This window comes from Prionailurus viverrinus, chromosome C1, assembly GCF_022837055.1.
Source record: "Prionailurus viverrinus isolate Anna chromosome C1, UM_Priviv_1.0, whole genome shotgun sequence".
In the NCBI taxonomy this organism is placed as follows: domain Eukaryota; kingdom Metazoa; phylum Chordata; class Mammalia; order Carnivora; family Felidae; genus Prionailurus; species Prionailurus viverrinus.
Genome location: NC_062568.1, coordinates 200,707,515 through 200,729,617, shown reverse-complemented (window position 1 = coordinate 200,729,617; position 22,103 = coordinate 200,707,515). Strand labels below are relative to the sequence as shown.

General features: G+C 47.8%; 1 protein-coding gene across 3 annotated transcripts in view; it reads right to left on the bottom strand.

The window, feature by feature from the left end:
• Positions 1-22,103, bottom strand: part of UBR4 (ubiquitin protein ligase E3 component n-recognin 4) — a 131,698-nt gene that overhangs the window by 44,306 nt on the left and 65,289 nt on the right. The window contains exons 55-70 of one of the 3 annotated variants that reach the window (XM_047869235.1): positions 21,624-21,735; positions 19,729-19,859; positions 19,430-19,607; positions 18,862-18,966; positions 17,163-17,300; positions 16,143-16,317; positions 9,125-9,221; positions 8,356-8,463; positions 7,787-7,903; positions 6,670-6,879; positions 4,790-4,939; positions 3,346-3,573; positions 2,510-2,588; positions 1,754-1,999; positions 828-996; positions 234-378 (exon numbers count right to left, since the gene is read on the bottom strand). In XM_047869235.1, coding sequence (XP_047725191.1) covers positions 234-378; positions 828-996; positions 1,754-1,999; positions 2,510-2,588; positions 3,346-3,573; positions 4,790-4,939; positions 6,670-6,879; positions 7,787-7,903; positions 8,356-8,463; positions 9,125-9,221; positions 16,143-16,317; positions 17,163-17,300; positions 18,862-18,966; positions 19,430-19,607; positions 19,729-19,859; positions 21,624-21,735 — 2,388 coding nt within the window. The remainder of the gene's footprint in view (positions 1-233; positions 379-827; positions 997-1,753; positions 2,000-2,509; positions 2,589-3,345; positions 3,574-4,789; positions 4,940-6,669; positions 6,880-7,786; positions 7,904-8,355; positions 8,464-9,124; positions 9,222-16,142; positions 16,318-17,162; positions 17,301-18,861; positions 18,967-19,429; positions 19,608-19,728; positions 19,860-21,623; positions 21,736-22,103) is intronic. The other 2 variants (XM_047869236.1, XM_047869237.1) reach the window with 2 other exon arrangements.

Sequence of the window (22,103 nt, the reverse complement as noted above, 5' to 3'; positions counted from 1 at the left end):
AAATGGGTTGCATTTTCCTCTCCACCTGATCTCCTTCTGCTGGCTAAGCCAAATTCAGCCTGTGCTTATTTGCTAGTATATGTTATCTTGTGGCATACGTGTTGGGAGTGCTTAACATAGATCTAAAGAGATTTTACAGGTGTGCCCCCCATGTGGGACGGTCAGAATGTTAACTCAAGGGAAAAAAGGTCAAACGTGGCTAGAGAGCCCCCTGACTATACATCAATTGTTACCTTCTTCTCCGTTTGTGGGGTTTTCAAGGAGAAGTACCCTAGCAGGTCCACAAACTGGGCAGCCTTACGACCATAGGCTGGCAGTTCTGGCCATATGGACCACATCAGATCTAGCAGGAGCTCCTGTTGCGATTTGCTGGAGTTTCTGTAGATAAAGGACAGTTCGCATTACCAAGCAGCAGAAAACCCTGGAGTTCCTTTTATTTATCAACAATGCCCCGGTACTGTTTCTGTAGCTGTATCTCCCTCCCCACAACCAGGGGTTAAGTTCAAGCCATTCTGCTGTTCTTCTGACAGCAGATCCTAACAGGTGCATCTTCAGAAGGTGGCCTGAAGAGTCAAGCCTGGTCACTTTACAAACTCCAAAATATAGCCTTCTCAGAAAAAAACGCAAGCATCTCTTGCTTACGACATCAGTTTAATGGCTACGAACGGCTAACCTCACGAAGACACCTGTAACAGTCAAGGGGATCCAGACCGATATAAATACCGAAACTGAAACCATGACCATGTAACATGAAGCCAGACAGAACCACATCGTCCACTCGGGTCCTGGACCCATGCAGACCGCCAAAACCTAGCCCCGGACCCCACCTGTAGATATGCAGCGTCAGACAGTGCGCCTGCCAGCGTACTGAGGAAGAATTGGACTCTAACAGGAAGCAACGCAGGAACTGAACCAAGGTCTCCTTATCTGCGAATTTGTTCAGCTGGTTCACCAGAGCTGTGCACAGCTGGTCCTCCTGGCTGCCTGAGCTCTCACCTGCAAGATCAGGGCGGGACTGAGGACTGGAGACCAGGAAGCATGGTCTAGGGTCCTACAGCCAGTGACACCAGATGGAGAGGGAGGGGATTCTGTCCATGTCTAAGAGTTTCAACTAAATGGTTTTAATTTGAGAACAACTTTCAGTTGTTTACTGGAGAACCAGAAGGCCAGCCCCAAATGAGACAGACATGCAATAACGCCACCAAAAAGGCACAGGACAAAGGGCCGACGCAAGCCTGGCACCGAACAAACACGGCTACATCGGAGATCCGTTACCTAAAACATCTACCTGTATCATTAATTGGGAGAACGTAAACCACCTCCCCTGCTCTGCTGATCACTGGTCTCAGGCCTCCGAGAACCATGAAAAGCAGTGAAAACAGAAAGGCTTCTGCCTTTTTGATGGTAGGGAGTCCACTAAAACAGCTTCCATTTGTGGGGCATTTAACAGTTCACGAGGTGCATTTACAAGCATCATTTAACACTGACAACCTCCTCACACAGCAAGTGTGATTTATTATTTCATGGAAAAACAAACTTAGCTTACTAAAAACGTTCAGTGCCCTTTGGCCTTTCCTTGGTACGGGAAGTCACAAGCTTAAGGTGTAAAGGAAAATAAAACCAAAACTAGACACTAGAGGGCATCTGAGTTTTAGGTCCCTAGCACATCCAGGTGAAAGCCCTTCCTGAAAGAAGCATCAACAGTGTGCTCCAAGAGGAAGCAGAACACATCACCCTGGTCACAAACGCTTACCCTCTTTCTCCTTTTCCTTTTCTTCTTTCTTGCTCTTCTTCGTGGACGACTTGGACTGTGTCGTGGCTTGTCCAGAACTGGCAGCCACAGGCGCCGAGGAGGAGGAGGCAGTGGAGGAGCCCGCGGAGGCCGCCAGAGCGGCGAGGACTTTGCTGCCGCACAGGGCGCAGGACAGCAGCTGCAGCAGCACCGGAGACACCCCCTCGTCCACCAAGAAGCTGACTTGGAGGAGGAAGTACAGGACGGCTGTAGGCAGAGGAGACCGGGGCTCGGTTCTGAGACAATTACCGCGGACTTCCCCATCACGGGAGCCGTGTCTACACCCAGCCAGGACCAGCCCCGTTCCCACCAGCTTGCTTTCCGAGGCTGCTCTGCCAGATGCCGCCCAGAACTCGTGCCCGCTGCAGAAATACCTCACAAATGTCCAAACAGCTACCTCGAGATCGACTCTCAGCCCCCACTTCTTCGAAGAAGACGACTCTCTAGACCCCCCCGCCTCCTCTTTAGTTTTAGCTCTATAATCTAGAGGTCAGCTGCTCCTACTCTGTGCCCCCAGAGCACCCCAAATTTTGTCTCTGACCCTGATTGCTCCTAAGTTTGACTTTTCTTCTCAGCTAGGCAGAGTTCTAGCTATGTGTCTTGCTCACGGTTTCATCTCCGGCATCCAGGCCAGTGCTTGGCACACAGCGGGCCTCACTACCTAGTTCTCAAAGGGACGATGGAGTAACAGCAGCCCGAAGGAGCTGCGCTGCTTACAGTCGTCTTTGATGCAGAACTTCTGCCAGTTGACGGTGCGCTGGGCAGCAATTTCCGCACAAGCTTTCAGGTGCTCCATCTGAAATGGAAACCAATCCGCAGAGGTGAGCAGCCCCGCCAGGCAGCCCGCACTTGAGGGGTCACTGTCCTGACTCCAGACTGCATACTGAGCACAGCCCCTGTGCACGGCTGCTGACCCCGTGCCCCGGGTTCCCCAAGTGCACACACTGCAGCTTTCACGGAGTGTCCTCCGGGCTACACCCACCACACAAACGCCCTTTGTTTACAGGGACCCTGCAGGCCGCTCAGTAACACAGCAAGAGAGAGACACACTGTGACAGTAAACTACGACCCAGGTTACTTTGCCCTTTCTTTCCCGCACTCCCACCTTTTCTTTTGCTAAAAGCACCCCAGGAAGGACACTAGCTTAGAAATACAGAACACCGAAGACGTCCTCTTCTAGATGCTCCTATGCGATGATTCAATTTGCTCCCCAAAGTCCAAACCGCTTTCAGACAGTAACACATCGTGTCTTTAGTGCTGAAGGACAGAACTCAGAGGTGTGCAAACTTCTGGTGGAGCCAGCGACACTGGTCATGACTGGTCACGCCACGACTCATGACATCAGGCGGGAGTGGGAACGGTGGTGGGGAAATCTCAGACCCTGACGCCAACTGCACCGGATGTACAGCACCGCGGATTCGCCCTGAGCTCAACTGTGGCCTTAACGTCCTCTAAAAGTTTAAAAGCCCCGTTCCGCTCCATCCTACCGCCTCGCTGGCCGAGCCGCATCACCCGCCCTCTGTCTGCCCCACCATGCCCCCTCGCCCTCATACCAGGCTGATGAGTGTGTCGTACTGCAGGGCGGAGCCTGAGCTGGCTGTAACCACGCTTGCCCGGAGGAATATCCCCTGTTCCTCCAGCAGCTTCTTGATCCCACGCACATGGGAGTCCAGGGTGTGCAGATCCCGGAGCTGGCGGTACTTCTCCTTTGATCCACAGATGAAGAGCAAAAGTTTGCGGACTTGGCGACGCACAAACGGAGTCTGCTGGATCATCAGGTACTTGAGGGGAAAAGCAACACGAAAAGTCAATGACTCAGGAACTGTGACAGCAGTGACACCCCAGGTGTTCACGAACTGTCATTAAAAATTGGTAAGAAACGCAAGCTAAGCTATTTCCTCACGGCCAAGCCGGCCTCCAGTTAACCGCGGTATTCCTTACAGAAACCAGAAGAAAGGCAGGCATGGAGAGACAGACGTCAGAGAGGGGAAAACAGCCATATCCCCACTCCCCTACTGGAATCCTTTGGAATCTACAGGGAAGCCGGCCCCCACTCCAGCCCACCCAGAGTGAAATGATCAAGAAAACATATTCAGAATCTCTCTTTCTGGTCAAAGAGGTGGGGAAACCTGAAATGGTCATCTGGGGTTTGCTAACAGGTCACTCTTCCCAGAGTTAATCTCAAGCTTGCTGTGATGGTGGCTAATCTTAAACTACCAAATCTCAGCGGTCCCAGACCTGCCCCACCACACACCGCCCTGCAATGGCCGGTCCAGAAGCACGCTAACTACACTGCCTCTCTGCCAGCTGGCTCTCCCTCCGGTCCTACCAACAGGGAACAAAAAGGCACGACAGAGGGCAAGAGGAAAAAGCACCAGCTCCTTCCTGTCTGCCTGCTATCCTGGCAATAGCCCTTCATGCTGGCAGCCTCCGTCATTTCTTCAGCATCCAAGGACAAACCAACTACAGTTGGTTCTGATCATCAGCTTCTTTGCATACTTCCAGAATCAACTGCACCGCGGCCCCTCAGAGTTCCTGGGGCACCGGAAGCAGCACCCCCACCTCGGGCTCACCCAGCTGACTCCTCTTCACACGCGGGTTTCTGGTGGCTGCTTCCTGTAGTCACTGTCTCTGGCTTCCCTTTTTTCCTTTTCTGGTTTTCCAATGGTGGTTCAAGCAATCCCCTATGTTAAAATCTCTCTGTAACTTAACTACTATATTCTCTATTTACCAGAATTCAAATTTTTACACTTGTCTGTTCCTACCATACGCAAAAAGAGTTAAACGTATGGACTTAAAATCTAGAGCCATGGCTTGCTTTGACAGCCATCTTCCACAGCTTCACCACACGGGACACCCGGGGCAAGATCAACACAGTGTGAGCGGCGCTGCTGGGGGCAACACTTCCTGGGAGCGAGGACAGAAGGGGGCCATAAAGGCTGTCACAGCCAGTATGTCCTCTCCTGGAATGGCATGCTGCCTGGGGCCTTCACTTACCTCTGAGAGAAAGTAAAACCAAGAATGATCAAAGACAGGAGGGGGGATTCGAGAGTTGGCATCGGCGATCTTCTTGATTTGGTAAGGAAGCCGCAAGACCATCTCTGTTAAAAGCTGAGTGTAGGCCTCAAACACATCAGCAGCATGACCCTGGAGGGAGAACACCTGTGTAAGAACCTGTGACGGGCGGTTTTCCATGACCACAACTAGGAAAAAGGCCGGCTTGCTGCTTGTTAGGTATAGCTTATGTTGGAATTAGCAAACGGCACCTTTCAAATGGGAACCATCGCTTTCTGACAGTTGAGTTTGAACCCAGCAAGACCCCAGGCTCCTGGGGGCAACTTTGTTACATGCAAAGGTTGCATGTACATCTGGACACAGATCTCGCTTGTCTTGAAAGTTCTAACATTTCACTCTGTGGGTTTTGATGCTGACTGGCTGTGCTCTGCTTGACACAAAAACTCAACTTCTAAAGGGAAAAAATGGAAAAAAAAAAGTGGTGAGGAAGGATTCCTGACTTCCTACGAGAGATGCACTCCATTCCCTAGATCCATAACCTTCTGCTATAACAAAAGACATTTCAGTAAAGCAAGGCAGCCAGATCACTAAACACACATCCCCTGGAGGCAGGGCAACTGAGGGCTGTGGGGATGGCGGAAGCGGCAGATACCCCGCGGGCTGTGTGTTTCTCTGGGCAGAGCCTGCAGGAGTCTGGGCCCAACGTGTCTCGTGTATTCAATCGCCAGTTACTCATCGGTAACTCATCCTTTGCCGAGCACAGGAGGTGCAAATAAGGGGAAGACTCCACATGTGTGTACAGGGTGCTCTGGGGACCCGGGGAAAGGCCATCTCCATCCGACCTGGTAGCAGGGAAGTGTGTGTTGGGGAGGTTGTTCCCAGGATCCAGCACATGAGAGCCAGGTCTTGAATAAGGACTAGGAATTAGCTTAGAGGGAAAAGAAGCGACGCAAATGGAAAGAAGTTCAGAAAGACAGCAGGTAGGAAAGTGGCGTGCCACATGTGGGGAAAGGCACAGGTCAGGGGGGCCACGTGACAGGATGCATAGTGACGCAGCTGAAGAGTTAGGTAGATAGTTGGGTTCTCAGAGAACTTTTTGGCCTAAAAGTTATGGAAGACCAGCAAAGGGTTAAAGAGAAGGACACAGTGAGGTTCACATTTTATGCCTATCCTATCCCTGAACTATTCAAAGCAGTTCGGCATGTGCAGGGGGAGCACAGCGGGTGCCCACCGCAGAAGGCCACCACCCAGATGCAGACGGACAGCAGTGGTCGAGATGATGAACACAGAATGGGCACCAGTGTGCCCTCGGCGCCGGGCTTTACTGCGTCACGCCACTCAGAGCTCACGACAACCCACACAGCTGACCCTACGCAGAGCGTCATTTCCCAGCGTGCAAACTGAGGCTCACTAAGGCCAGACGGAACCTGCCCGACCTTCGGGGCTGGGAAGTGGGAATGCTGGTTCCCAAACTCACCTGACCAGAAAGCCCATCTTCTAAACAAGCCCACTGAAGGGGCTCTGACAACCACAGGGGGAGTCTGACATATACAGCAGGACGCAGTCACTACCGACATTGCCCTGTGCCTTCTCACCTTTCTCTAAGGAGCTTCACATGCAAAGACGCATCTGTCTGATTTCACTCAGTTCCCCGGCTTTACAAAGGGCAGGAGTCTGCACCCCAGTAGGTCGGGAGGAGTGGTCGTTCACTAAATCACGCCGAGAGTAACCCCCCCCCCCCCGCCCTCCGAGGAACACAGGCTGCCTCCAGCAGGCTCCCTGCCCTGGCTCCTCGGACCCTACTCACAGACAGCAGAGAGGAGGAGGGCAGGAGCCGCTCTACATCCAGGGAGAGGCCTCACCTTCACATACTGGCGGAGGAAGAACGGGCTCATGTCAGGTGGGGATGACGTCGTGTGTGGCTTCAGCAGCTGGCTGGTAGCCACGGGCTCCTCGTCGTTCTGCTGGCTCTTCCAATAGTCCAGCAGGGATCTGAGCACGTGTAGGCAGTAGTCCACGGCGCCGGAGCTCAGCAGGGCCGCTGCCGTGGCGCTGGAGATGAGGGAAGAGGACTGGGGAAAAGAGAGAAGAGGTCAGGGTGGCTTGTGAAGCAGCTGGAGGCAGCGGGGAGGAAACGACGGTGACGTTCCCAGAGTGGCAGTCCAGGGACTGAGCTCATCTCGGGCCAGAGGTCCCCCGACTAACTCAAACACCCCCCAGCTCTTCCCAACAACGGCAGCTTCCCAGCTCTACTCCCCCCACACCCCTGCCAGAGGCCAAGGGGGCACGGGCTAGGTAACCTCTCTACTGGGAAGGGTGGCTTTCTTTCTTCCCTGGGCAACGAGAAAAGTGGCCCATTTCAAGGGGAGGGAAAACTTTCCACCGTGAGCACCAGATAGCACCCCCACCTTCCCAGTAGGGGCTCTCTCTACAGAACCAGCTTCTAAAGGAGATGGGGTAAGTAATCACATGAATAAAAAAGCAGGGGAAAAGCCACTGTAAATAAAACCATTAGGAGAGCCTTGCAAATCCCAGCAAACCCCACAGCTCATAAGCTCATTAAGATTGGATGCAGTTCAGCCTCCATTTCCACCTTCTCTGCTTTGTGTTAATCTCCTTTCCACCACGCACACGCTGCTTTCTCTCTGCTTTATTACCATACCTCATAGCAACATACAGTAGGGGAATCCTCTTAGCCACCCTGCGCCTTGCAGAATAGCCCCCTCCTTTCAATAATGGAACTTCCAAACCCTGTAACCGCTCTACTTGGAAGGACTGTTGGCAAAGATCAGGACTTGGAAGGTATTCTGAACAAGGTGGAAGCTCTGCTCTTGAAGAGGTGACAGCTTAGAATCTGTCTCCTCTAGAATGACAATAGACAACGGCCTTATTCTAACTATCACCTGTGCCCTCAGCCCCAGCATCAACCCGACAATCCTCTTTCCTTTCCACACACCCATATGCTCAAAGCGACAGTACCTCACATATGGAAGACTTAGATCCAGATTTGGTCCGGGACATGAAGACGCTCAGGAGTCTCATTACCACTAGGTGGACTTCATTCAGGGCGCTGCGCTCATTCTTCCTGGACACGTCCTGGAGGCAGAAACAGAGCCCAGAAGCCCCCGTTTACCGTAAGCCTGAAGCCTCCTCTCAACAAGGCTCCTTCCAGCCTATGTGTTCTTCACACGGAGTCACAGTCAAAACAAGCTCCGATTATCGGTGGACCACACCTGGATTAGCTAGAGCCTGCTACGCTCAAGAGCCCATGTTCTGATACAAGTAACTAATTTCTTGTTTTCAGCTTGGGGAACTACAAAAGGTCTGTGGGGGCAGAGACTTGGTCTGTTCCTCATTTACGTCCAGACCTAACAGGAGGCCTGGGCCAACGCAGGCCTACTGCTTTTGTTGAATCACTGGAACTGGAGCCCTCCTGTTCAGGTGGTGCCCCCCAGAAATGAAGTGAAGCTCCTCTAAGGGAAGGATGGCAGGCTGGAAGGACCTCAGCCCGTGCCTGTTTCTGACACAGTGGGACTCTCCAATCTTACCTTTTTGTCCATGCCCAGTTCAGCAATTAGCTGGGAGAGGAGGTTGTCCAGGGCTCCCTTGTCTTTCTCATCTTCTCCATCCAGATCTGTAGTGAGCATCAGAATGACCTGGAAGTCAACAGAGAGGTAAAACGTGAGGACCAGTACCCTAGAGGACCACTCTAACACAAGGTGTTTCGGAAGAAACCCCGATCCTCCTGACGCCCCTGTCAGTCACAACTCTGATCCACGAAAAGGTCCTAAATCTCGAGGTATCCGAAGGTGAAGTGTCCGGAGTCGGAAGAGTCGAATTTTGGTATACGCCACACATGGCATCACAGAAGGCGTTTTGCAAACAGTCTGCAAAACAAATCAACTAAACTACGTTGTAATCAACCAAAGTGGCTTGACAGGGGGCAGTGTGCTGTGCCCAAAGTAAAGAGCTCTCTGGGCCTAAGACAAAGGCAGTTAGTGCGAGAACAGCTAGCAGACCACATTCCAACACTGTGTTAATACAGACTCACATACACCAAGCATCTGTGGAGCAGACATTTGCTCCCGGCTCTGTCAGTAACTAGCTGGAGGACTTGCAGACATCTTTTTAAATTCTCCGACCCCTGGCCTTTTCACCTATAGAATTTAGGGCTAAAACTTGTAGTTCAAAGCTGCATTCCATTATGCTCTGACCTAACACCAAACAAGGCCTTACAGAGCCTCTAGGAGAGACACGTGAACACGCCGAAGGATGGTCCAACCACAACGTGACAGACCCGGGTGAACTGAGGGATACCTGCATGTACGGGATGGCCCGGACGCCTCCAACATTTCGTAACTGGGGCAAGGTCTGCAGTAGTCTCTCCAACAGCATCAGACGGACCATGTGCAGCCTAAAAGGCCAAGGAAAATACATGAAATGTGAGCTAGTTCACAACCACTAACCGGCCGAATATAGTTCTTTTCTCCTGCCACCAAGGTAAACAAGGAGCCCACTGCTTCGGAATGATCCTAGCATCAGCAAAATGTTCAGAGATGCCTGTTTGGTATACCAGCAACACAGGAGAAATCTCGCTCCACTAAAAGGAACAAACTATTCCAAAATACAACTGATGGCCCTGAAAACCTGCTACAGGAGAAGTTGCAAATATGTCTCAAGCAATGGGGCCCTAGTTGTTCTCAGTAGCAAAATCACACCTTCAGTATGGTGCACTCTATGGCTTTTTCCAACACATGGCCCCATTCTGCCTCCAGGCATTATCTTCTGGGATTCCTCCACCTGCAAAGTCTGCATCATCCAGTTGCACAGTGATCCAGGCCTTTCTTTTCCTTGCTTCTCAAGTCCTCAGGAAGGCCCAGCACCGCTTTACCCTCTCCACTCCCCCATCATTTTTCCTAGTGTAAAATTCAATTTCAACACCGCCCTTTCCACTGGACCCATGAGCTCTCCCACACATTCAGTTAGGCACTAACTAGCCTTCTTCATCTGCATACACGGCTGGGCTTCCCTATCATATGCGTACCTCTGGGTCTCTTGTGAATATGCTGTTTCAAGACAGGACCAAAATGAAAATTAATTTATTACCATCTTATTAGACAGGCCGGTCGGCAGTCTCATCTAACACACAATCTTACACAGATTAAGAGTGCATCTGCTGAGTTAATGGATTCGCTCTCAAAATACGTAAACTGATCTTGCTTCATTTTACCTTACAGACTGTGTATAACAAGCCGTATGCCTATATACACATAAAAAAGTGATTTTCAGGTATTAACATACCCCAAGAGATATCCAGAATATTTTCAAAGTAGTAAAAGTTTGAACCTAAGTATGGGGTCTTACTTGAAGGATAAATGACCATGATTCCAAAAATAACTCAAAGGAATGAGCTAACAGTCCTTCAGAATACAGTTACACCTAAAACCTCACTTGTGCATCCGAGAACAAAGCAAGCTGTGTGGGGAGCACAAATGAATAAGAACTGCTCAGGAATGTACAAGACATAGCAAAGAAAAGTAAGATGATGGTAGCAGTTCAACACTTGCAGGATAAAACATAGCAAGCTTTGCGATGGGATTAAAATCTTCAGATACGCAGAACATACTTGTGAATACACGTGTATGAAAGAAAAGTCAACCAAATGAGCAGAGTCTGGACCTGGACCAAGATGCTGTCAGACTGCTGGCTTTTCAAACTCTTAAATGGAAAGCCTAACAAACAAAGGGGGTGCCTGGGTGACTCAGTCAGTTAAGCATCTGACTCTTGATCTCAGCTCAGGTCTTGATCTCAGGTTCGTGGGTTCAAAGGCCCTATGTTGGGATCTGTGCTGTGCATGGAGCTGACTTTAAAAAAAAAAACAAAAAACGTCTAACCAAAAAAAAAGTAAACTCTACACGAAAAATTGCAACTTCCTTTTCTTTAGTGGCTTAAAGTAACAACAATTCAGTTACTGGGGCGCCTGGGTAGCTCAGTTGGTTAAGCGTCCGACTTCGGCTCAGGTCATGATCTCGCGGTTCATGGGTTCGAGCCCTGCGTCGGGCTCTGTGCTGACAGCTCAGAGCCTGGAGTCTGCTTCGGATTCTGTATCTCCCTCTCTCTCCACCCCTTTCCCTGCTCACGCACGTGCTCTCTCTCTCTCTTTCAAAGGTAAACGTTAAAAAAAAAAAAAAAACTAAAAAAAAAAAAAACAGTTATTAACATTATTTTAAACGGGTCATGGGTGCCTGGCTGGCTCAGTTGGTGGAGCATGCAACTTTTGATCTCGAGATTGCAGGTTTAAGCCCCACACTGGGTGTAAAGATTACTTAAAACTAAAAAGTCTTTAAAAGAAAAGACTTTAACAATTGCTTGATTAAATTATCCCTGAAAAAAACAAAAGTTAACTCAAAACCACTTTAGATATTTCTATTACTAACATGGCTAGATTACCTAAAATGGCCTTCCTAAAGACGCTAAAGATATAAAAAATAAAACATCATTTTAGAAGCAATGCTGAGGGGCACCTGGGTGGCTCAGTCGGTTGAGCGTCTGACTCGATTTTGGCTCATGTCATGACCTCACAGTTGTGAGATCGAGCCTCACCTCAGGATTCTCTCTTTCCCTCTGCCCTTCTCCCCTGTTCCCGCTCACTCGCTCTTTCTCAGGATAAATAAACATTAAAAAGAAAAAAGCAATGTGGAGTCTCAAGAAATCTGAAAGGACTGAAATCACACAGTATGTTCCCAACCATGGTAAGTTAAATCATAAATTAGTAACGGAAAAATAACAAGCAACATACTTCTAAATATCCTATGCAACAAAGATCCAATTACAATAGAACTTAAAAAACATTCTGAACTGAAGAGCAATGAAATACAATGCATCCAAATACATGGGATCTAGCTAAAGCAGAATTTAAAGGGAAGTTTAGAGCGAAATATATAGCTTCAAATATGTACTTAAAATGAAAGGTGGAACACCAATTATTTAAGCTTCCCATCTTTTTTTTTTTTTTTCCCCTCAGTATTTGAGAGAGAGAGCATGAGCAGGGGAGAGGGGAGAGGGAAGAGGGAGGGAGGGAGAGAATCTTAGTGCTTGGTCCAACCCTAGGATCATGACCTGAGCTGAAATCAAGAGTTGGACGTTCAACCAACTGAGCCCCCAGCTTCCATCTTAAGCTAGAAAAAGAACAAAAAATTAACCCTCCCCCCCCAAATAAGGTACTACACCAACTTTAGTAAGCAGAAAAAAGAAACAGTAAGAGTGGTAATAAGGAGCACCTGAGTGGCTCAGTCGCTTCAGCGTCCAACTCTTGATTTCGGCTCATGTCATGATCTCACAGTTCATGGGTTCGAGCCCCAGATCGGGCTCCATGCAGACAGTACAGAGCTTGCCTGAGATATTCTCTCTCTCTCTCTCTCTCTCTCTCTCTCTGCCCCTGCCCCACTAGGCATACTCTTTCTCTCTCTCAAAATAAATAACTTAAAAAAAATTTTTTTTTAAAAAGAGTGGAAATAAAATAGAAAGCAGACATAAAACAGGAAAATCAAAGGCAGAATTCAGTTCCTTATAAATAAAGTTGGTAACTCCAAGCAAAACGGACTTTTAAAAAAAGAACACGGGCACCTGGGTGGCTGGCTCAGTCAGTTAGGCTTCCGACTTCAGCTCAGGTAATGATCTCATAGTTTGGGAGTTCGAGCCCTGTGTCGGGTTCTATGCTGATAGCTCAGGGCCTGGAGCCTGCTTCAGATTCTGTGTCTCCCTCTCTCTCTGTCCCTCCCCCACTTGCGCACGCTCCCTCTCATAAACATTTGTAAATATATAAAAAATAAAAACGTTAAGTTACCAATATTAGAAATGAAAAAAGGTAATCACTACAGATCCTAAAGACATTAAAAGGATGATAAAAAAAAGTTTACGAACAGTTTTATGCCAACAGACATCTTTAAAAAATTAACAAATTATTTGAAAAGGACAACATACCAAAACTGACACATGAGGAAACATAAATTCTGTATCATTTAAAAAATGAATCTGTTGGGGCGCCTGGGTGGCGCAGTCGGTTAAGCGTCCGACTTCAGCCAGGTCACGATCTCGCGGTCCGTGAGTTCAAGCCCCGCGTCGGGCTCTGGGCTGGTGGCTCGGAGCCTGGAGCCTGTTTCCGATTCTGTGTCTCCCTCTCTCTCTGCCCCTCCCCCGTTCATGCTCTGTCTCTCTCTGTCCCAAAAATAAAAATTAAAAAAAAAAAAAAAAAAAAAAAAGAATCTGTAAACTTTTTTAAGTTTATTTAAGGAACAGAAAGAGCATGAGCGGGGGAGGGAGAGGGAGAGAGGGAGAGAGGGAGAGAGGGAGAGAGGGAGAGAGGGAGAGAAGAGGGAGAGAGGGAGAGAGGGAGAGAGGGAGAGAGGGAGAGAGGGAGAGAGGGAGAGAGGGAGAGAGAGAGGGAGAGAGAGAGAGAGAGAGGGAGAGAGAGAGAGAGAGAGAGAGAGAGAGAGAGAGAATCCCAAGCGGGCTCCACACTGTCAACACAGAGACCAACAGGGAGCTTGATCCCATGAACTGTGAAATCATGACCTGAGCTGAAATTAAAAGTCAGACACTTAACCAACTGAACCACCTAGACGCCCCTGAATCTGTGATTTTAAATCTTCCCTTAAAGAAAGTCCAGACCAGATGAGTCCATTGCTAAATTTTTATAAGAGAATTTATAGATTATATAATGCCGTTCTCACATAAGCTCTTCTAAAAGACAGCAAAAGGGGAAACATGTCCTCACTTTAGGAGGCCAGAATAATATAAATACCAATACCTGACAAAAACATTTCAAACAAAAATTACAGGTCTAGATAAAATATTAGCAATTCAAATCCAGTGATGCAAAGGACCGGGTATCACAAGCAAGTGTCCTCACAAGGTTGGTTTAATAACAGAAAAATCAATTAATGTGGTTTACAACTACAAACAGATGTAACAAAAACAACTGGAAAGCTTCGAACAGATCGTAAGAAACTATAAATTAAGCACAGGTGATTTTTTCAAAGGAAAAAAAAGCTATCATGAGAGATGGAAAAGAGAATATGATAGTAAAACATCTATTTTAAGTAGGCTCCCAGAAAGAAAAAATGACAGAAAACGAGACAGAAGCAGTATCTGTTGAGCATAATAGGTGAGAATCGTCTAGAATAAAAAGACACTAACTCAAACATTCAACATTTCCAAAGACCACTAAGTAGAAGAAATGCAAAGAAATCCATCCTAACCATATCCTAAAAACAATGATAAAATAAAGATTTTATAAGCAGCAGTAAGGACACTATTTTCGAAGAAGCAGTAATTATGACAGCAGGTGACTTCTCACGGTAGGTATCGTTTTCAATTTGGGGGGAGAAAACTCTCAAAGAAAACTGTATACCCATCAAAAACAGGTCTACAAAATGTGAGCTGAATAAAAATATTTTCAGACTGAGAAAATCTGAGATTTTGTAACCAGCCGCCCTCCCCTAAAGGAAAATCTAAATGACATACTTCAATACAAAATGATCCCAGACAGGGGCGCCTGGGTGGCTCAGTCGGTTAAGCATCCGACTTCGGCTCAGGTCACGATCTTGCGGTCCGTGAGTTCGAGCCCCGCGTCGGGCTCTGTGCTGACAGCTCAGAGCCTGGAGCCTGTTTCAGATTCTGTGTCTCCCTCTCTCTGACCCTCCCCCGTTCATGCTCTGTCTCATAAATAAATAAACGTTAAAAAAAAAAGTTTAAAAAAAAAAAAAAAAAGAAAAGAAAATGATCCCAGACAGAAGGTCTGACATGCACAAGAAAATGCCAAGCACGGGAAGAGGTAAACATACAAGTAAATCTGAATAAACACTGACCACATAAACTATATAAAACAGTAACAATACCTTGAAAGCTTCAAAAGCCTTTTTTAAAAAGAAATTAAAGCACAGGAAAGTCACCACTTAAGTTGATAAGAAGGGGCCAAGCCTTCTAAGGTCCTCTCTAGTATTCAGGTAGAAGATACAGCTCTTAGTTAACTCTGGTTTTGGAGAAGTTAAACGTACACACTGAAATGAGGAGGGTAACCACCAAGACACTGCAGTACCAAACATGGAGGGGGGGCAGGTAAAAGGAAAGAAAAAGGAATGAAAACATAGGAAATCAACCCAAAAGAGGACTGCAAAGACAAAAAGAGGCACCGAAACAAGCAAAACAAAGAAACAGCAGGAGGTAAACGGTAGGCATAAATTCAAATACATCAGTAATTAACACTAATCACAAATAAACTTAACCATTTTGATTAACAAGCAACGGAAGACTGGATTAAAAAGGTTTTAAATAGATTTCAAAAAACAAGAAATCACAAAGACCACATTCTCTGGACACACAGAATTAACCCAGAGAGCACGTTAAGTGAGAAAAAAAAGATTAAGTAAAAAACCCCTTCGTGTTAAGTTAAAAAACAAACCCCATCAAAATATCATCAGCTGAGCCAGAGGTCACCTTCATCAGAGATGTTCCAAGAACTGAGGTTCAAGTGGTAGGAAACAGGGAATATGGGAGACACTCGCTGACGCCCTCTGAAAATGTCTCTGATGCCTATCAGCTCCAGTGACCTTTTGTAGAAATCGTGGAGTTCAAAGTGCCAGTTATTATTTCTGCACTAATGTGATACCTGTGGGCAGTTACCTATTAACAAATCTAACAAACATTAGAACACAAATGTATCTCTCTAGTCACCTCTCGGTTCAGACTACATTCACTCCAACAATCCAGCACCAAACACCACCACAACTTCTTGAGGGAGACGGATTAGGATTTTACAGATCGCTTTCAATTTGCCAAATGCCCTACCACTGGTATCTTCAGCTATAAACACGTATTTGCTCTGTCACCTTATAAACACGCTGAACACGGGAGCTACTACTTCTAGTACATACCTAGCAGCTACAACTGTTGAGCCTAGAACAGTGCTGCTTGTAAAGAGAATGCTACAACATGGGCTCATGGGTGATGAGGAGACAAGAAAGATTTGAGCGGGAAGATACACGGTTTTCTGAAAATCACTTTAGAGTGACTGAGGGATATCCGGGGCCTTAAGAGAAAAACTACTTTCTATTCTCTCTGCCATTATAACCTACACTGATGTAATCCTAATTAGGGTAAAGAAGACAAACCTAGAAGGCTTCCTAAGACCTTAAACTGTTTCCTGAACTTATTGCCTTTGGTATTTCAAAAGAAATAGACTGGTATCGTGACTCCACCTCCTGCAACTGGTCCATCACCCTGTTCCTGGAATCTTCTCCCACAGTCTCTTGACTGCAAATGACCAAGTCCTAACCTGTTGCTAGTATGGACATCTCCTTCTCCTTCCCCTTCTCCTTCGCCCTCAGAGCCGTCTCCTTCCTGGTGTCCGGTGGTGGTGCTGATGGCTCCAGTGCTTGAGCTGACACTTCCTGGTCCAGCTGGGTGCCCCTCCACTGTGGCATCACCATAAGCACTGCTCCGACCAGATACTAGAGGGAAAGGTTACAAAAGTGTGTATCGTCTCCCAAGTGTGGTGGAACCCAATGCATTCTGAAGTCCACCATAGTTAGGAGACGACCAGTAGCTTTAGAACGTTTTTTCTTCTGCGTGAAGAAGAAAAGAGATACGGAGTGAATGCAAGATTCTGGCCCCATAGCACTATGCTGAAAGACTCCCAGGGCACCAGTCACTCAACCTTCTATGGTACAGAAAATCCACCTACAAAAACAATCTTCATCTCTGTTGCTGATAAATTTCCATCTCGTAACCCAAGGGACACTCACATTGACTTGGGAATCTAGAAATTACCAGCTACTCTTAATCTCTTCTACAAAATATTTTCATATCAAATTTTTAACCACAGACTGGTTTACAAGGTCAAACCAAAATGGCATGCTTTCTCATTCTAGAGCCCTGCCCTTTCAGCCAGTAGACTATGGCCTGCCATGTTAACACATCAGATCATCAACAGGAGGACTGTCCAGAACAGCTTCCCCCAATAGAGGGGGACAAGAGCCACAGTATGATGGACTTTAAGGTCGTACCGTTAACTGTTTTAGATCAATCATGATTTGGGATTATGCACGTCACTGCTTTCTTCCAAAAAGAGACAATTAAAAGTGGCCTGTAAAATATCCCAATATTAACCATCTGGTGCTTAAGCTATGATCCCTGAGCGTTTGAAACTCCAAAGTTGAGGTCAAATGAATTTCTCAAGGCTTTCAGCGAGCCCTCAAAACTTCCCTTGCCTGACACCAACCCCCAGGACCCAGGCAGAGACTCCTAGTGTGTTCCCGCCCCTGCCCAGGGAGATCGGGCCCCCCAGCCACATTACCACTGTGCTCGCCAGCCACCGAGTCCACGGCGCTCCCCCCGCTCTCCGAGCCCACGCTACCACCATGCTCAGCAGGGGAGGTCCGAAGGGTGGAGCCGTCAGTCGCCGCCGTGCTGCCCTCATCGTCCGAGGCTGGAGCTAAGAGAATAACGAGAGCTGTTACAGGTAAAAACCCCTCCTGGGGGCGACAGCATCAAACCACATAGTGCAGAGGGGACACAATGCGGTTGATACATCCTGTCATCAAAGGAAAAAGGGAGAGATTTGCTTTGCTGGTTAATCACCAACAGGAACAAACACTGTACACGGTGCATTGCAAACAGTACTTAGACAGAAGTGAAACCCCAGTTCGCTGGGCATTTCCTTCGCTGCTATACTACAGCGAGTAGACAGTGCAGAGATCCAACGAGAATCTGTGATGTGGACACTCAGTTTTCTAGTTAGAATGCTTCACAGTCACCACTGTCTAGGTGTTACTGACACCTGCTGAGATCAGAGACTACCCATTACCGTTCAAAGCACAGAACTCTGAATTTTAAGGAGATTTGTTTTGCAATCAGTTCATTTGTGCTTATGTGAGGAAATCACTTGTCGTGAGCTCTTGAATCAACCTCGTTTGTTTATTTGGTTTGGTTTTTGATCAGGTGGTCCAGAGGGGAGTTCATTGGGAAATTGCACCCCTCCTAATCATCCTCATCAGACGCTAAGAATGAAGCAAGGAAATTCCCCAGAGACAGCCACAGCATCCAGGATCAGGGCTGAGCTGAGACAGGAGGAAAACGCTGGATGAGATACAGGGGGGAAGAAAGCCAAGACAGCCACAGAGCACAGCAGAAACACAATCGGCACAGCACGACGGCCACCTCCGAGCCTGAGAGAACGGCAACGAACGAAACTGGAGAAAAGCGACACACACCACGGCAGCAAGGTGAGAGGGACAGCCAGTTTCTCCCCCTCTCTTCTATCCAGGGTTAAACTCCCAAGAGAAGAGAGAGAAAGAAAAGAAGGAAAAAAGAAATACAGGGAAGCAGCACTCTGGAAAACTCTAGATCAACCCTTACATCACTCAGGGGTTGATTTTCTAGTGGATCACCCAGTGTCCCATCCTCCTCTATTTGGTCCAACTCTCTGCTCAGGACATTTTGGTTTTTTCTTATCAGATCAGCAAAGAGGTGGAGTGCAAAGACAAAACGGGGTCTGACGAGTTCCTCTGCACTTCCACCCCCCACCTGCCGGGCTCACAGGCCCCTGCCGGTGAGCCTCACCGACCTGAAGCAGACCTCAGCTTCTTGCCGCTTCGCTTTTATTTGTAAATGAAGAGAAAACAGTTAATGGCATGAGCTCTAGCTACTCCTCGTCTCCCTTTCCATGTCATCTAGAGCGTCAGGACTCTGGCGAAGAGCCCTGAAAGCTGTCACTGGAGCCCTACAGCTGACCACCCTGCAAGCCGCTCTCTCGGCCTTTCCTCGGGAGACCAGCGGGAGCCAGGCAGCATGCAAAGTGTCAGGAAGCAGAGCCACGAGCGCCTTTGCCGAGCTGCATCACCGTGCCCTCCACGCCCGCATTCCTAAAGCAAAGGCAGAAGCAGGAAGTCCAGAATGGCCTGTCAAAGCAGCTGCCCGTTCCACTCTCACAGCACCAGAAGCGAGGCCGGAGGGTCCTGGGGCCCCAAGCCGCGCTCCTTGCTGTGGACAGTTACCTGATGCTGTGGTGTCAGAGAGGGTTCCTGCGTCCAGAGAGGAAGAGCTGGGTGCCTGGCCGGACAGCCCCAGGCTCTGCAGGCCCAGGGCACTGCTGCTGCTGCCTGGGAAACAAGTGGAGAGTGAGCACAGCATTCCTTTCAGACCCCGTCCACAGCACTGCTTTGGCCGCCTGCTGCCCTCGGGAGTCTAAATTCACCGGCGTGTGACCCCCTCTGGCCTGGAGGAAGTTAATCAACAGCCGGTGCTGTCCACCCACCAAGTTTGGTTACAGACATGATGGAAGGCTTCCTTCAGCTCAGGCAGGACACAGGCCGGAGGAATCTAACAGATTTGGGAGGAAATAATCCAAAAGACCAAACTAACGGAAATCAGGAGATTGGTTCCCAGACTGCAAATCCCACCACGACCCTGTCACTCTCCACCTGTGTCTCTTAACAGCTCTCACCCAGATCCACCTCTCCCCAAATCTGGGGACAAGCTAAGTCAGCCGGATATCAGTAACTGCCAGACCCTCTCTGCTGCTCAAGGCCGCCGGGCGGCTCTGTTCCCGGCACGGCCTTCTACCTTGTTGGTCCTGCTGCAGGCTCAGGGCAATGGCTAGTTCAACCATGGTCTCGTCATCTGCATCAGGCGGGATGTCCAGCATGGGGGGGAAGCCCTCTGCGCCTGCCAGCAGGGCCTCCAGGGGAGAGGGGTTGCCATTGTTGACATTTTCAGCTGTCTCCAGGACCATCGACTCAGACTGCAGAGAGAAAGCTCTGTCAGTGTCCCACAGTAAATGGCAGCTTTCGCAAGTCCACAGAATGAGAGCTAGAGGAGAGCTAAGAGACTCTTCCTCCCCTCTCCTGCTGCCGGAGACTCACCACCATCTCAAAATCTCCATGGTCCACCTCACTCTGTTCCTGGCTCTCCTGACGGATGTGACCAGCATTCGGAATCCCTGATGACTGCATTTTCTCATCTGCATCATCATCATCATCGTCATCCTTATCTCCTGAGCCAAAGAAACCCCAGTCACCCAACAGTGCCTGTTCTTTCCTCCCCTGGCGTGTGGTGTGCAGAGTCATGCAGCAGCGTAAACCCAAGACGAGCTACCAGCTAGAGCCCTATGCTTTAGAGGTAAGCCACAAGGACACCCCAGCCTTGTCTCTCACTCCCTGGGCCCAGCAGGATCTTGCCCCCTTAGGAGAAGACTTTCCCAGCTGACGAAGTGACAAAACAAACAAACAAAAAAAAAACAAAACTGAAAACAAAACGAAACAAACAAACAAAAAAAACAACCTGAATTCCACGGGCAGAAAAATCTAAGACCAGTAGGCCCCAGGAGCTCCCACCAACTCCCACAAGACCTTGGGCAAGACCGGGAAAGTAGTACAATTCAGATGTTTATCTGTGACATCACGGCAGCCTGGAGTATCATTTCACTCCTGTCCACAACAGCTGTGTTGTGGGATTTTCATACTACATAACCGTTACGAGAAGAACCAGAACTAAAATGTACAACCATCGAACAGAAACTGAGGCCACCGCTACAGGTCCTGCCCAGGCTAGGCTGGCTTCTGTGTCAAGTGGGAAGCCCTTCTGATAACGGAGAAAGGAGTCCGGTTTAAACCTCTAATTGTCAGAAGAGGGTGGAGGCCTTCCTTGCCTTCCACTTACTGGGTTGTGAAAGCACGTGACAAAGGCCTGAACTGGAAACGTCAATTACCTGTATGGTAGTTTCTCACCCAAGAAAAGAGGCACAAACTGTTGCCTAACTCAAGCTTACATTAATAAATAATATCCAAGGAAGGTTATCTGAAGATCATCAAGTTGCACACACTCCAATAAACCTGCAACTGTACCACAAGGTGGCCACCAGCCATGTGTAGCTGCAGAGCAATGAAAAACGCAGCTAGTCCAAAGAGACATGTGGGATTAGTGTGAACGATGCACTACATTCTGAAAACAGTACAAAAAATTTTTTTAAATGGGAAGTATTTCATTAGTAAATTTTTATACTGAGTGCATGTTGAAATGGTATTCTTTACATACTGGACTTACTTCTTTTTACCCTTTATAAAAGTGGAAAATTTAAAGTTACAGATGTGACTTTCGTTGGAAATTTACTTGTGAGCCAAAGGAAATAACCAGAGTTACATAATCGTGCTAATATTTAGACATTTTGTAGAACTGCTCTTACTAAAATGTTAAATGTCATGCCCTTGACTTGTGTCCAAGTGCATCAGGAGGGGTATCTCTTGTGATATTTGCTAACAAACTTACTGTAGGTCAAGACCACTGGGGATGCTACCCCTTAGGCAATAGAATGGGCCCTTAATGAAGAGTTCTTATGCTAGGAAAATATAGTTTTCCTGAAAAATGACTGTTTTTTGTCTTTAGTCACTGTGACCTTTGTTAACTGTTCTTATTTTTGCTATAGCTCTCGGGAAGCTTTCAGCCGAATATAAAAATCTTCATTTGTTAATAATGCAAGACATATAACCTCAGGACAGAAATTTTCTATATCCTTGGCTCACTTTTACCATTAACCTTTCTTTGTTTTCTTATGGCTTCAATTTTATTCTTATTCTATTTACTATATGCATCTTTATGTGCCACCTTAAAATCTTTATGGAACAAAGCAGGGTAAGACACAGGATAGACAAACAAAGCTTCCAGGACCTTGGTCAACATGAGCAGTACCTAAGGCTGTACACCTCCCTCCCCCTGGCCCCACCACGTGCACACACAAGCCTAAACCCAGACTTCACATTACCCATTGGAGTGTTGCTTCGAGGGGAGGATGGCAATGTCACATGTCTCCGCTTGTTCCTGGGCCTTAGGACTCGAATTAGAGCTTGTTTACAAGAGAAGCTCACGGCAGGATCCTGAGGTTAAAAAAAAAAAAAAAAACCAAAAAAACCAAAAAACTAGCATGCTTATTAGGTTTTATATTATTCACGAAACTGTCTATAAAAAAACTTTCCTTTCTTGGTCAGTCACTTCCATACGTGTGAAAGACCTATCTATCTACTCTCACCTGCAACCCTGCTGACCAAATTCAGTAGTTAATCCCATCTCCAGACCTGGTATATATTAAGACACACTTCCTACCCGCCTGAATCTCAGTTCCTGGTCACAGACTGGCTGGTCACAGTGGCTCTCTACAAACGGATCTGGCTTTTCATCAGATCGCAGGCTCATCCTCGCTCTGTGCTAAAATCAGTACTTCGAACATTGAGCTTCTATGACACAA